This window comes from Alnus glutinosa, chromosome 1 (genome assembly GCF_958979055.1).
Source record: "Alnus glutinosa chromosome 1, dhAlnGlut1.1, whole genome shotgun sequence".
Classification (NCBI taxonomy): domain Eukaryota; kingdom Viridiplantae; phylum Streptophyta; class Magnoliopsida; order Fagales; family Betulaceae; genus Alnus; species Alnus glutinosa.
The window spans coordinates 6,002,640-6,018,459 of NC_084886.1; the positions used below are offsets into that span (position 1 = coordinate 6,002,640).

Here is a 15,820-nt window from a genome sequence, read left to right on the forward strand (position 1 = left end):
TAAATTTAAGCTTAATTCGTACAAGTTGGTATGACTTTATTTTTATTATTTTTAATTTTGTAATAAGAACATGTTATTCTTAATATAATAGATACAAGTTCAATTATTATAATTATGAGTTTGAATATAAATATAAGTGTCCTTGTGTACATGAGTGAACTTTTGTATATATATACTATAACACAAACATATAAATTGATATTAGATTATTTAATATTTGAGTTAATTTCTCTAATTACAAAAAAATAAATCTTAACCATAATTGAATAACTAATAATTAGTATTATTCATTTTTTTTTAAAAAAAAAACGTTAAACAATCATTTACTTTATATATGGAATGATTAAATTAATTGAATAGCTAGTGAATTAGTTGGAGTCTTTCAAAAAATAAATGAATTGAGCTTGTACAAATTATCCAGTTCGGTGATAAGCTCGAACTCAGCTAGTGTTTGAAAAAAATTAAACGAATCGAGTTTGGACATTCAATACTCGACTCGATTACGACCCTAATTGCCAACTCAACCTATGAGTCTTTTGGCATTTGTAGCACATGCTTCAACCCTATTTAATAACTTTCTCCCCTCCTTCTCCCCTTATTTTAAATTTTTTAAAAAACATCAACTTCAAAACATTTTTAACCTTTTTACTTTTTATATCACATCAACAATTTTTTATTATTATTCAAATAAAAAAAATTCACTACAATACAAAATTTTTCTACTTTTCCATATAAATCCTTTCAACTTTATATCACATCAATCACTTTTTACTTTCACTCAACAAAAAAATTTTCCTCGTAAGAGAAGAGGAGGGGACGAGCCGGGGTTACTAAACGGGCCGAATTATGTTGAAATATAAAAATTATTGCTTACCATTTGAAATAATTGATTTAAGCTCTAAAGTTGACATAAAACACACTAATTTCGACTATCAACTTCAGGCTACTTGGCAATATAGTTGGCAGGTCTACTTCTTGACTGAAAATTATTGCCTTATATCTCAGAATATATGGAGAGTGGGTCCTGATAGTTGGACCCAGAAGTCATTGCAGTAGTGGATACACACCAGGTGAATTGTGTCCCCTCAACGAAGTGAAATCGTACGAAACTTTTTTTTTTTTTTTTTTTTTTTTTTTTTTGCATAATGACAGGCTACGGCTCTAATGACTCAAGGAAAGAATTAACTTTATCTGCCCAATTATTTTATAAAACTTAATTTTACCTAATAATAAATTAGATAATATGAGATTTAACACTCATAAATATTTTTATAAACCGTTCATTCTATACAAGCTATTCATCTCTTTCCAATATAGGACCGGAATGTTACAATTTCCTTCTTCACTCAAACTTTGCTTAAAGCTGGTCCTCATTGTTCATTACCATGAACAAAAGGCCAGAGTCTTTAAAGTGGAGCAAAGCGAGCAGCATGAGTCAGCTATTGTATGTTCACTGGTACAAGATTTATCACGATCGAGAGGCTATGGATAATGGAGGAGTATGGAAATTGGAAGGAGCGTGTCTTAGAGCAATCACAATTTTTTTTATGTAAAATGACTAACCAAAATTTACTTTTGCTAACTTAACTAACTACCTTTTAAGACTTTACTCTTAAGAGCTTATCTAAACTCATTTTCTATTTTATTAAAATAATAAATTTTAGAATATTTTATTCATTTTAATTAAACTCAAACCATCACAAGAAACCAAATAATGATCATGAATCACAGGATTTAAAAAGCATGAGTCATTTTTTAGGATTGAAGAAGTTATGAGCCAAATATCATTCAAAACTAAAAAAAAACTCTGCAAAAACAGGTTGTATTTTGCTTGATGAAATAAACCAACAGTATATTGACTTTATATACAAGAAATGAACCACTCCCTTTTACCTTACAGTACATTGTATTTTTTTATTGTCCTCTTTTTCAAACGATTTTTTCTTTTCTTCATATGGACATTTTTCCAACGGTCATATTTTACAATAGTCATTTCGTTAAAATAGTCATTTTTCTAAAGCAATAATTTTTTAACGGTCATTTTTCTAACTGCCATTAAAGTTCACTACTATTCTACATCGATCCTATTGTAGAAAGAAATCAAAGAATTGCAATCCTTGAACTATTTATACTGTAGTGACCAAGTTCGATTAAAACTAATATCATCAATAAAATTAGAAAAAGCTGTAAATACCCAATACACGAGTTTTTTTTATATTGTGAATAAGTAAAAAATAATTACTAATTAATTATAATCACAAGCACGGAAGCCAGATCCTCTTAGTAGATAATGGGATGGAAGGCTTTTTTATGATTTTGTTTGGCTATTCAAGCTAAAATTGAAGGATTCATAATCCATTGGAAATGTTCTTAGTGGGCCTCATCTTCCTCTAATTATTTAACCAAAAAAAAGATGAGGGGGCGGGCTTGGCCCATTGTGGCAGTCCAGGTTCCATGGGAGAGGTTCCAAGACTAAACGATTAGACGTGAAGCCATTTCTCTCATCCCTGCTCCAACACAAATGACCCCTAAAAGTTAGGACTTGACAAGACAAGATTCTCTTTTACAGGGACAGAGAGAGAGAGAGAGAGAGCATAACAAAAATTTCATGGAAGCCAAGCTAACAAAGATCAAGTATACAGTATACACTCTGCACAGAGTTCATGTTTAGTTGATTGTCCGTGTAGCATGGAAGCCAAGCAAGGGCAAGGGGGGCAGTGGCACATCAAAATCATGTCATGTTAATAGCAAACATGTCGAACAAAGTAGGCCTCGATCGGATGGACACACAAAAAATATGCATGGGTAATTGGAAAGCAACATTCAGAATATGCGTTGCCCCAATTCGAGATTTTTTGCTAAACAGGCAGATGCCGAATGGAGAAAAACAAATGAGAAACAGTGGTACAAACAGAAGACTCGAGAAACATGAACAACACACAGTGTGTTGCGTTTAGTACACTGCAAAAATTTGACTAAAAAACAACGTAGTTATGAGATATGAATACTCCTTTCGTAAACAAATTCTACCATTTAGAAGTAGCATTCTGAAACACATCCATGGCCATACATCTCCAGTCTTGTCATGCCCCAGATATGCTCATATAGCCAACAATTGCCTGCAGGTGAATAATACCAGAAGTAGTAGTGACGGTCCAGGGGCGGAACCAAACATTAAAGGGTGGGGGGACAAAAATAAAAGAATCATAAATTTTAAGGAAAATTTTAAAACTTTGGAGGCAATTTTAAAATTTTAAGGGACATTAGTCCTTCCTAAGGGCATACATTCTGACAAGAACTAACGTATCACTCATTCTGTAGATGGACAAGCTATAATGAATGATGTAACTAATAATAGAACCTAGCTCCACTGATTTTACTTCTCTAAATGAATTGCTGATACTTCATCCACTTCCTTTCTTTAAAACAAAGTTGACAATATGCTCCCAGCAGAGGGTAGGATAAAATTCTTTTAGCTGGTAATTAAATGTCAATTGCAACCTTTACATTTTTACTTATTATTATTTTTTTTTGTTTAGTTATTTTTTATTTATTTATTTATTTTTTTTTTGGGGGGGGGGGGGGGGTAGAAAACATCAGTTATATTAAGTTCATGCATTCGAAACGATTTTTTTTTTATTTTTTTTTATCAGGGATCAGTAATCCAAGCGTAGATTAAAATCTACATTAATACTGACCTAAACCATGTACAAGAAAAAGGCAAGCATCGACTTTAAGCTCGAGTACAATTTCAGTTTCTAAAGTCTCTCTCTTTTTTCTTTTTCTTTTTAATAAGCACCTTTTACTAAACAACCAAATCACAATACAAACAAACACTCCAGTAAAACTGGATCACAGATGCTAAACACCAGCAACTTCTAACAAACTCCTACCCCTGTCAGCCTTATACCATCCTTCTGCAGAAACAATGTCCTACAAAACAAGACTAAATCTTAGCTAATACAACATCAGCTTTTAACAATTTACAACCACTATCTAACCACTACAATACAACCAAAACATTACAAGAACTCAAAGAAACTCTGCATATTTACAAAAGAAACTTATCTTCGACCCCCCATTTACAAAACAATCCTCTGTTTTTTGCTAACTGCTTAAACCTCCCTACACCCATCACACGGCTTCTAATTTCCCACTCAACGCTCTTAATATCTTGCTCCTCTGTTTTCACCAAATCTCCATGTTTTATATCATTCTGTTGTCTCCAAATATGATATACTACCGCTCCCAAAACTTCCAAGTCAATTTTGACTTCATCAAACCATATACAGAAACAATATCCGTGATAGAGAACCATTGAGCTTCCTCAAATCTCTTGGAGCATCAAGAAGGGCCTGAGGCTCAATCAAAGGAGATATATTTCATTAATTTAATTCTCAGATAGATCCAATTATCCAAAGACGATAAAAATTGACATCTAATGACCTCCGAGCAGCATCCTAGAGACATTGAAGAACAATGCCAAAGTAGAGTAAAAAATTAAAAGAATAATTTGCTTAGTAATACTTGGCAAGGTTTTGATCAATGACTGCATTTTCATGAATGGCTAGTCAAAATTGCCCTTGTTGAAGGACAAAAAGGTTAGAATGTGCACACAATTTTGCAAGTTGAAATAGGAAATCCCAAGGATGACTTCCCTTACCACATATTAATAATCTTGTGAACAACTCAGGTATTTGTTGGATGTTAACATCTGTAAAAGAACTACAGGTGAGGCTGACTAGTAATTTAAAAATTAGTGCCAGTTTTAGAAAATGAGATCACGCTAAGGGATCCACCAGGCCAGCATCATCAAGGTTTGCAGAATATGATGCCTTCATATTATATAGCAGAAAACCAAGCTTCAATATGATCACTCCCAAACATAAGTGCCCCTGAACAATCAAGTTGCAAGATGTCTAGGAAGATAAGCAACACTCATGTAAAGGGAAGTCATGAGTACCATTCACCTACACAACTCAGACGCAATACAACTCCAGAAGTATTTCACAGGGGCATACCTTCAGGAAATTATATTAGCATCAGCCACCACCACAGGGCCGCCAGACAGTTTTGGCTGCCACCACGCTAGCCGCCACTTTTTTTTTCTTTTCTTTTCTTTAATATATATATATATATATATAAATAACAAGCAACATTCAGACCTGAAAAAATGAGGGTGTGGTTATTTTTTTTAAAGTATTTGGTATTTTGAAAAGAGTTTTAAGGTTTGTTTTGAAAAATGTGTTAGCAGTGGTGCCACATTTGAAAATTCGTTTAGATAATTGGTATTTGAGAAGAGTTTCAGCATTTGAGAAGCAAAAACATGTTTTAAAATTTTTGCCAAACGTTTAGCATCACAAGGATATAAGAAACTCAACAGTGCAAACACACCTGAAAGGAATTCAGTACCAAATTAGTTGAGGGCATGACTTGAAACTCCAAATTAGTGGATTTTGTGCATTTCAAATTATAGGAACTATAAAAGCTACTTGATACAAAGAAGAATTTGGCATCCCAGAAAAAAAAACATCATTGCTCAAAGTGAGGCGTGCTCTCTATGTATACAATGTATAATTAAAGGAATCTTATCACAACTTATGCAAAATATGTACAACTTAAATAATCAACAATCTTTCTAGGTAAAATAAGTCCAAACATTCCAGGTAATTTTTTTATTTTTTTTTTACATTTTACCATCCATGTCATGTTTAAATAGTTACTGGCTTCCAGCAAACATAGGACGCAAAGTTACCATTACCAAAGTTAGCGCATAGTTCCATGCATAGAAACTCAAATTTTTTTCTTTTCTTGCAGAAACTGTAAGCTTGTCCACAGAAACATACATAACATACATCACTAAACTCACTACAATAATCACATTCTCACTGTCAATTAATGAACAAAAAATATAAAGCACCACTCAACTTTCTCAGACTACAACTACCTGCCATCGACCGACCGCAACCGCATCTTGATTAATCGCGCATTGAACTCTCCATCGCTAACCTTCAACATCTCGGACAACGGAAGCGTCAAGCCGTACTCAACCAAAAGCCTATGCCTGGGCTTAATCTTCCCCTCCAAACTAAACGAAAAATACTGCGGAAACCTCTTCAATTCCGCTATGTCCCCCTTCATTTCCTCCAAGAAATACTTCGCCTTGGGCGAAAAGTTATTCCTTACACTTAACGTCAACAACCCAGGTGACCTTATCACCATGTTGACCACTTGCTCATACGAAAGCCCCAAACTTTGCAAATACTGAATCTTGGGCAAAAGGGTACCTTCGGCGCTTGAAACCAACAACAACGTGGTTTGGCAGGTGATGGAATTGGGTCCGACGAAGCCCAAGTTCCTCAAGAAAGACAAGGTGGGTCTCAGCTGGTCAGTGACACTGCAGACCAAGATTCTGGGGCATCGGATAATGGACTTGTGGAGGTCAGGGAAGGGGATGGGGACCTCGTTGAGGAGGAAATCGAAGACTGGGTAGAGGTCGGATTGGGGGTCGGAGGTGAGGAGCTGCGGGTACATATCGAGGATGCGGCCAAGGGACGAGCGGCCGATGCCGAAGGAGGAGAGGCAGCGCTCGACGGATATGAGGGAGGCGAGTGGGGCGGCGCGGAAGTCTGGGTTCAGTCGTAGGGCCTTGTGGGAGTTGACGTTGAGGTTCTCGAGGTATACTATTTTCTCGCGGAAGCGGAGGCCTGCGTCGGAGGTGGAAATAGAAGGTTTGTGGAGGGGAGTGAGGGAAGAGGGTGGGGTTTTGGAGGGTTTTGAGGAGTGAAGGATGAGATGAGGAGTTTTGGTTGGGAGATGGAATCGGATTATCATTTTTGTTTCCAAGGAATAGAAGAAGAGGGATATTTCTTCATTTCTTTCTTATCCAATTAAAATATGGTTATGGTTTATTGGGTTAATTTTCATGAAATATGTTATAAATTCCTTGGAAACACTTTTTTTTTTTTTTTAATTATATATATATATATATATATATATATATATATATATATATATATATATATATATATATATATATATATATTTTTAAAAAAAAGAGAAATAATTTCTTTTTTTTTTTAAAAAAACATGCGTCTATTATTAAGGATGAATTTGCAGATATCTTAAGAATTCTCTCTCACTTTTAAGGGACGATCGAAATGCCAAATAAATAATAAGAAAGAATTTGCAAAGAGTATAGGTGATAATTAAGAATGTATAAGAAATCCAATTATGGAAAGTAATTGTAACAACATGCAGGGTGGCTCGAGACAATAGGTGATAAGAATGTATAAGAATTCCAGTTATGGAAAGTAAGTCCAATTTCAGAAAATTCATATTATAGGGAGAAGAGAAAGGGTGAATCATGTGAGAAGAATTTGGGACTAGATTATTCGATTAAGGCTGTCTGTCAGTAAGGTTCGTGAACCAGATAAATCTCAACGGTTAGCAAAGGTGAGGATTTGTTCAAGTTGGGTTGTTGTGATCCAAAGCTTTCCCTTTCCACCCGCTGGTTTTCAGAATCTTCAAAAACCATTTACCGTCTTCCATTTCCTCCAAAGACACTCATAACCTTGGTTTTATTAATCGTATATTTGATATTTCATGGGTTAAGAAGGACATCCAAAAACCCAACTTCTGCCCAAACCAAACCGAATTTTCAGCGACATGTCCACGGTGTTCAACCATCGAATGAGCCTCAAGGGCGCGAAGGGCACAAATTAAGTGAGTTTGTTTCGTTGGTTTGGGGATTTCTGACGCTCCCGATTCTCCCGCTTACCTCGATGACCGATTTTTCCGGTCACCCGGTCGTGCAATATAATCTATATGTAAGCTCACACCTCTCTGATCCTTCTCTCCCCCTCGTTGCATTTGAATCTCCTATTGTCTGAATGATCTGGCTCTCCGACCACATTTTTGACGTTTGAATATTGCAATTGCTTGAGTTTCCTTTTCTGGGTAAACTTTTTCGTTTCGTACTCTCAATGTTTTTTTTTTTTGCTGACCATGTTTCCTTGATTACAGTTGAAAGTTTCTGAGGTGTCTGAATGATAAAGTAGGTTTTGTTTAATTTGTTTGCTTGTGATTCTATCTATAATGCTTAAATGGGTTTTTGTCCATTTTGGTGGTTCAATCTTGGGTCATTCAACTTTCAATTATGTCAATTTGACAATTCCCTAAACCGCAGAAGACTGAGTTTTGGTTCATTGGGTTTTCGAATTTTAAGGATTTTCAAGTCCTTCAGTTTTGTTTCCTTCTGCAAACTGGAGGTGACATGTAATTGCTGCATATTGACGTCCTGCGATGCTTATGTCATTTGGAAATGCATGCTAGAATTGTCCAAGGATGGAGTATAATTTTGAAATTGGTGCATGCGAATTTACTAGGAGCAACATGATAATTTTTAGGTAGTGTTTGCAAGTTTTCGGACTCCCATAGGTATTCTGGGCTAAGTTTTGTGGTTAACATTGTACAGGATGGGAAGGGTAAAGCTTAAGATAAAGAGGTTGGAGAACACTAATGGTCGTCAAGCGACCTATGCTAAAAGGAAGAATGGCATCATGAAAAAGGCTAATGAGTTATCCATACTATGCGACATAGACATTGTTCTTCTCATGTTCTCACCAACCGGCAAGCCTTCATTATGCCGGGGAGTGCGCAGGTAATCTCGTTTGTACTCCTTATTCTCATATTACGGAATCAATGTTTGATGAACTTTAAGGACAATGATGGCCTAGACTTAGGAAGGGAGATAATGCATCAAATTGGGTTTTCTCTGTTCTTTCATTTGGGTTAATAGGGATAGCACAAACCATTAATTCTTAGTGTAATTTTTGCCCATTAAATTAATCAAAACTATCTAAATCCATTAAAAGGCAAGTCATGATTATTTAAAACACGTGTGATTTTAAGAAATCAGAAGGTATGCGGCATCATTGACTCATTCTTCTAGTTGATCCCTGAATTTGCTTTATTTTTTGAGTTAATAGTCAGACTAGATAAAGAAAGGGATATATTTAAGAAGACATCAATACTACCTGAATATCTAAAATATATGAAACAGGTTCAAACATGAGTTTATGAAATTATATACTAGTAGACAAGCTTGAAAGTATGAAGGAACTAGATCTTACCATATGCAACAATTATTGTCTGGAAATAATTATAATGAGAAATGAGGAAAAAAAAGCTTGAGTTACAGATTAAATAATAATTACGTAGGCAAAGTAATTAGGAGATAGTTCAATAAATGAAGGAAGCAATGCTTAAAACAAGAAGGCAACATATAAAAGGGACTATATATATATATATATATATATTTCATTTTGTTATGTAGCTTTGCAAGCTAGGACCAGCATCGGGGAAAGGCTAAAACAAAAGGAGGATAATCATATTGAGTCTTTTTTTGTGTTGTTTTTTTTTTTTGTTCTTCAAGCGCTTATGGTGAGCTTTGTTTAGGGGAATCGGATTCCTCTTCTTTCTTTTGCTGCTTTTCTCAAATGCAGACCAGGTCCTTCTTGTTCAGGGTCATCAGACAAGATATCTTCCTCCAACCCTGAGAAATCAGTCAAGCATTTCATACCGACTTAGTCTTTTTCTTTTTTCTATTTTGTGTATACCTTAAGTTTTGTGAGCTAATTTCATATATTTGATTTCTCCTTTATACTCCTTGTGTACTGTAAGTGTACCTTTTTCTTAGAAAATTTGTACTATCGGAAGTTTGCTGTTTTCCCTTTTTAAAGCTTATATGGGGTGTTCTACCCTAGGGCTTCCAATTCTTTCTTTTTGCCGTTGGTCTTCACATCAAGAGCAGCTCCTTCTTGTTTAGGGTTATCGATGAGATCTTTCTTGTGTACTTTGTTTATACGAGGTGTGAAAGTGTTTGTGTAATTTCTCCTGGAGATATCAATTATTACTTCAAAAGAATACTAGGCGGACTATGCATAATTGACTGACCAAGCAGAGACTGGTATACCAATCAAGCAGACATGAAGCACCAAAGACTTTCTCACTATTATTTTGTTTGGAGTTACTTAGACCCCACAAAATTTTTACTAGAACTATTTTTTTAACCAAATGAGTGGGAGATTGGGAGAATTGGGGCAAGATTTTTTTGATAAGTAATTGTCCCTACAGGGAGGGGTTAGGGGAGATTCGAATTGGGGCAAGAATTAATTAGAAATAATCTGATCTCATGTGATCTTCGTGCCCAATTGTCAACTGCTTGTACTTAGAACTTTCAAGAAATAAACTTGCAATTGGATATGTGGCAATGATTCTTAAAAATATACGCGGAATTGGAATTGGGAAGCTTTCATGCCAATATGGCCTGCTAACTTAACCACAATTAGTTATGGCAAGTATAGGACGCGTGATGGTCTTGCAACCATATGTTATCTGCTGAAAATGATTACACATATTATAACCATCATGACTGTACACTTTTTTTTTTCTTAGTTAAATAAAATCATCTAAAAAACATTGTTGATAATGTAAGTAAAATACAGGATACTCATGGACCAGTGTGGATGACTTTCATGCAACCATGCACTTAGTATTAGTACTGTTGTTGTCATTGTTTTTATTGTTATTCTTCTTCTTGTTGTTTTGTTTCAATCTTCCAACTTTTAATGAAGGAAAGTTTAATCAAAGGGGATTACAGGTCTGCAGCATGATAAAAAAAAAAAAATTACTATTACAATTAGTATCATGATTACCATTGTTTTTATTGTATTATTACTGTTACTATTATTATTATTTATTGATTAAATGCTTCCGTTTTCTTGTCTCTTTTCTCCTTTCCCACTTTGGTGAGTTTAGTAGCATTGAAGAGGTTATTGCAAAATTTGCACAACTAACTCCACAGGAAAGGGCAAAAAGGTAAATTCAATTTTTCCCACTAGAAAAAAAAAATCACATTCTTTTACATCGTGTACTTGGTTATGACAATGTGATTGAACCATTTTCACTGGATTGCAACAGGAAGTTGGAAAGCCTTGAAGTAAGTCCTGTCTTAAGACCCATCCTCCGCAAACGAAATATTTATTTCCTACTTCTGTCTTCTTTCATGTATGCATTATCATCACCATTGTCTGTTACATAATTTTTGTTTTCTCTTTGAGAGTTTAGGCACTCAAGAAAACTTTTAAGAAGTTGGACCATGACGTAAACATACAAGAATTTCTCGGTACTAGGTATTTAAAGTTGACCTAAATTTGTTCCAAGTAGATACTTATTGGATCTACTATGTTTCTCAGAAGTATGAAATTGAACTAATTGCTCTTTTCCCTTTTCTTCTTGTTTCAGTTCTCAAACTATCGAGGTATGTATTCGAACTGATTATTATAATGTTATGTAATATCATTTATGCTCTTTCTGCTGACATGTATTCCTACATTGCTTTGGGCAGGATCTGACTAACCAAGCGAGGGCATTGGAGAACCGACTTTCTGAAATACATAAAAGACTCAGGTGAATGCCTGGAAATATTTGGTTTCTTTAATATATATTGTAAACATCCTATATTATTATTGGTCACCATCCTAACTAGTTTTATATTATTTTGAGTTCTGCAGCTATTGGATAAATCCTGATAAGATCAATACTGTAGAAGATTTGGGGCAAATGGAAGATTCTCTTAGGGAATCACTCAACCAAATTCGAACACATAAGGTATGCCTTTAATTCCTGTGGTTGTTGTCATTTGAGAAGTTTGTCTTTATTTGTCTGATGTTAAGATCATTGTCCTCAAATACCTTGGTTGACGGTGGGTATAATTTTGCTCCAAACTTTGAACTTGACTGATAATTGTGGGTTGTATTGGTTCAATAAAAGAAAATGTGATTGGAATTTGATTTAGTAAGAATTTGTTTGCGAACTATATTTATGAGAGCATACATGATTAGATGATCTACATCTATGATATTATCAAGTACAGTTGTCTATGAGAAGGATGTTTTGTTTGGTTTATATCTAATTTGAACACAAAAAAGGATCCAAAGGAGGTATATGAATGATATGGCACTCAATCAAATTTTTATTCTTTGGAGAAGTGCTGTAAAAGGATGAGAAACAATACAGTGCCAAGACCTAGAGGCTAGAGAGTGTGCATGACTTCATTAAGGAGCCAGAGAAGAAGAGCCAGTCAGAGATAGGAAAATACATATGAACTTGATATCCTTTTCTTTTAGAGTCCAAAAATTAGACACCTCACTTCATCTCTCCTAAACCGTCGACAGTTCTATAGACATTAATGTCTTCCATTTCTTTTTTAGCAGGAAAATCTACAAAAGCAGCAACTTATGTCATTAGAATGCAATGGTCAGGTAAAGAATGACTTAACTGGTGTCAGAATATTTTACTGATGTGTTTCCTTGGGATCTAAATAGCCATGTCTTGCAGTTCCAAAATGGGATGCATATACCCTACAGGATGAGTGCTGAGCAACAGCTCCAACCTTTATCATGGATTCCTAATAATGACAGCCGGCATATACTTTTATCTGAGGACCCAAACTTGCTTTCCCATAGGTGAGTGTTCTCCTGAAAAGTATTTTTCACATTATGATGTCCAGATCTGTGTATAGAATGGTTATGCTTTTTCATAAGCAGCATTAAAAAAAGTAATTATTTTTTTTTAAAAAAAAAAACATGAGGAAGCCATATTTTATTATCGGAAGAAATAAATCTGACTTAGCAAATGATAGGGTACAATTTTAGACAGTGCGTGATGATATTTCATGGAAGAGTTCAAATGATGCCTTAATCAGATATGTGTAGTCAACTCATTGGATTAATCTGCCTTTCCTTCTAGGGATGTGGAGTGCCCTGCAACCTCCTCCCTTGGGAGTTATTCTGGTTACTTTGGCACAGGTAAAAATTCAGAGATTCCTAATTCTGGGCAAGAAAATGGTGTTCTGAATGATTTAACCAGAATTGCCCCTCTGAGGCTACAACTGGGTGGGCAATATCCTTATCTGCCGTACAATCTCAACTTGATGAATGATACTAAATTCCAATCAGCAGCACAGATGAACCCACAAGAAAACTCTGTGGATTATCATGTCAATGGAAGCTTTGAAACTCCTAGACCAGGATATGAGACTGCTCAGCATAGTTGGGCTTCCACATCTGGGCCTTGTCCAGTCACCATGTTTGATGAACATTTGTATTCCCAGGTAAGCATCAAATTAATAGTTGCGTTAAAGCTTCTTGAGTCTGAATTAAACTATAGACTTTTGAGTGTTTTCCCTTAAATGAAATTTATAGGATATGCTGTTATTTCCTTGCTTCCTGTCTAAACAATTTGACAGAGTCGAATCTAACATGATGAACCAGTTAAAGATGGCATATGGACTTTAAACTTTGGCTTCTGATTCCCTTGATTGATTCCTAACTTGTCTCGCTTATTAAATAAACCAAAATGGCCTCTTTTGCTTAGTTAAATTTTGAAATGATGACCATTTGTTTGTGCTAAGTTTTAATGATGATTTTGGAACACTTTGAGAGTTCTCGTTGGTATGTATCTGTTTTATTATTCACATTTATGGACTGAACCTTTCAGACTGACAAGAACACCAACATTTATAGTTTGAAGATCTAAGGTTTTGTCTGGGTTTATCTTGGGTAGTGCTCGTAGTAACAAAGGCAGTTGCTACAGTTACACCTTTTTCTCCCCCTGCTGAGCAGTTTCTACCATAACAGTAAATTTGATGTTGTTGGGAAATCAATCAAGGGTGTGAAGTCTCTTGCCAAACCATTCTCCACATAATGTTGTCTTCTTTCTACAATGACTTGCTGATCTTTGAAAAACTCCTAGGAAGAAATATAGTACAATTTTTATTTTTTTTTCCCCTGACAAGGAAGAAATATCATACATATACCAACATTGGTAATGTATACTTCTGTAATATAATGTAGACACACGAACTTGCATATGTGAATAGAGAAATGAAGTAAAGAAAAAATTGTTTTCTTTTGAGTAGGGAGGTTGGTTGTGCCTTGGTTAGTGGAAACACTTCTGGATTCTTACAAAATATTATCATTGTTTGTTGCAGCAACCAAACTGAGATGCATGGGCTCTCTTTCCATTCATTCACAGATGGAGTTGTTGAACTTGGATCATATGCTTTGACAAGCTACTCATCCATTTAAGATTATTTTTTTTCCCATGGTTAGCTTTGCCATGCAAATATAGGAGGCAACCAGCAAGTGATGTATAGCACTAAGCATATGACTGCGCTGACATTATTCACTGGCCAGAAGGAATGGTGCTGACTCCCTTGAATGAGGCACCGTATTATGATATTAAAATCTACTATATACAAATTATGTATTCACAGGTCTGCTGAGTTGTTTTTGCTTCTCCCGCATCTTTTGGGTGCCAAGGATATTTATATATATACATACTAATGGCACCCAAAATGTGCCATCCCCTTGGCTCCCTCTTAGCAACATGAGCTGTAAATAAAAATATGTATAGCAATTATGGTAATCCAAAATCACACACACACACACACACACACACACACATTATTTGAATAATATTCAGTTCATTTCTAGAATGTCAAAATAATGACTTGACAGACTAATGGGAAAAGGAAGGGCTAAGAAAAAGGAACAAGTCTACGTCTATCAATGAGTCTATGATATTGGATGCCAGCATAGAGATACAATAGTTACATGAATCATATGATATTGATAGGACTATATTACTATTTATAAGTTCTTCTTGGATGCCAGCATATATGGATAACAATAGTTGTATGAATCATATGATATTGATAGGACTATATTACACTATTTCTTTGATGCATGACAACATGTAGATGGAAATGGAATTGTTATTTGAATATATCATATCATATCATATGACACGACTACGTTCCTATTTCTTGAAAAGATTTAACAATTAAAGAGTTGGGAGTTTCTTTGAAAAGATGATCTAATTCTTCTCCTTACAAATACAACTGACTGGGGCGTTAATCACAACCGTAAACATCTATCACCCACTTTTGGAAATTTGTTCTATAAAACAACTCACCCAAAAAATAAAAAAAGGTTTTACTTTTCTTAGTAGGATCATAGCCTAAGTTGTACTTAAAATTGTACAACCAAAACACGAACAAACACGGGATTGAGGTCGGGATCGAGATCAGGAGATTCTCTCAATTTTAAGTAAAATGGAGATGAATTATTTCTTTGTTCATATTAGATTTTACAGATCTAATGGTGTGTGTGTGTACGTATTGCCACACAATGAATATGTTACCACAATGGCACCATATTGAAATGGTTTTTTTCTATTTCACTTGAAATGAAGAGGTTCGGAATGCACACCGTTCTTGCATGTAGACTTGGTAATTAGGATTCATACATGGGGATTTTTTTGAACGCTTTTTTCATACCTTTTACGTCTATTTTTCCTACTTTTATCCGCCGGAGTAACATCTACATTTATTATAGGAAAGATTTTCACACACAATATATCACCAAAATTAAGTAAAGCTATAAAAACATCAAACACAACAATTTTAACGAAGAAGTGAAAATCTTTTGAAAAATTCTTTAAAACTAAAATAATTCTGAAGCAGCCAAACTTTGAAAACTTCTCCACTTGCTGGCCTCTGCATACACAGCCCGCCTGTTAACAATTTGGGAGAAGATATTTTTAATTAAAATAGCTATCTACCCTAAATTATATTTATTGGTATGAATTTCAAATCAATTTTAATTTATCACAAATCTAGGAAATTTCAACCAACAACATTTGACTCATTGAGAGGAAGCTCTAGTCCACTTAATTAAATTGGTATAGATAT

The 15,820-nt window shown here is 34.9% G+C and overlaps 2 protein-coding genes across 4 annotated transcripts; one reads left to right on the plus strand and one right to left on the minus strand.

The window, feature by feature from the left end:
• Window positions 1-2,932: 2,932 nt before the first annotated feature.
• LOC133868663 (transcription termination factor MTEF1, chloroplastic) lies at window positions 2,933-6,891 on the minus strand. 2 transcript variants are annotated; one of them, XM_062305613.1, is made up of 2 exons: window positions 5,948-6,891; window positions 2,933-3,119 (listed from the first exon to the last, which is right to left on the minus strand). In XM_062305613.1, exons 1-2 carry the CDS (start codon window positions 6,832-6,834, stop codon window positions 3,101-3,103), a joined length of 906 nt encoding a protein of 301 aa, XP_062161597.1. In that variant the 5' UTR covers window positions 6,835-6,891; the 3' UTR covers window positions 2,933-3,100. The 2 variants fall into 2 exon arrangements, with proteins under 2 accessions (XP_062161597.1, XP_062161588.1); XM_062305604.1 differs by lacking the exon at window positions 2,933-3,119 and adding an exon at window positions 4,313-4,355.
• Window positions 6,892-7,171: 280 nt separating this feature from the next.
• LOC133868678 (agamous-like MADS-box protein AGL30) lies at window positions 7,172-14,344 on the plus strand. 2 transcript variants are annotated; one of them, XM_062305650.1, is made up of 12 exons: window positions 7,172-7,829; window positions 8,477-8,662; window positions 10,822-10,881; window positions 10,984-11,002; window positions 11,131-11,195; window positions 11,308-11,323; window positions 11,411-11,472; window positions 11,577-11,673; window positions 12,276-12,326; window positions 12,403-12,530; window positions 12,814-13,177; window positions 14,057-14,344. In XM_062305650.1, coding segments are annotated over exons 1-12 (1,062 nt in total). In that variant the 5' UTR covers window positions 7,172-7,827; the 3' UTR covers window positions 14,069-14,344. The 2 variants fall into 2 exon arrangements, with proteins under 2 accessions (XP_062161634.1, XP_062161643.1); XM_062305659.1 differs by having other exon boundaries at window positions 7,173-7,829; window positions 12,279-12,326.
• The last annotated feature ends 1,476 nt before the right edge of the window (window positions 14,345-15,820 follow it).

Coding starts and splice junctions, on each gene's coding strand:
- LOC133868663 (XM_062305604.1), bottom strand. CDS start 6,834: ATGATAATCCGATTCCATCTCCCAACCAAAACTCCTCATCTCATCCTT. Junction 4,356..5,947: donor TTGCGGTCGGTCGATGGCAG/GTAGTTGTAGTC, acceptor ATTGAGCCTCAG/GCCCTTCTTGATGCTCCAAG.
- LOC133868678 (XM_062305650.1), top strand. Junction 8,663..10,821: donor TTATGCCGGGGAGTGCGCAG/GTAATCTCGTTT, acceptor TGGTGAGTTTAG/TAGCATTGAAGAGGTTATTG. Junction 12,531..12,813: donor CCAAACTTGCTTTCCCATAG/GTGAGTGTTCTC, acceptor CTTTCCTTCTAG/GGATGTGGAGTGCCCTGCAA.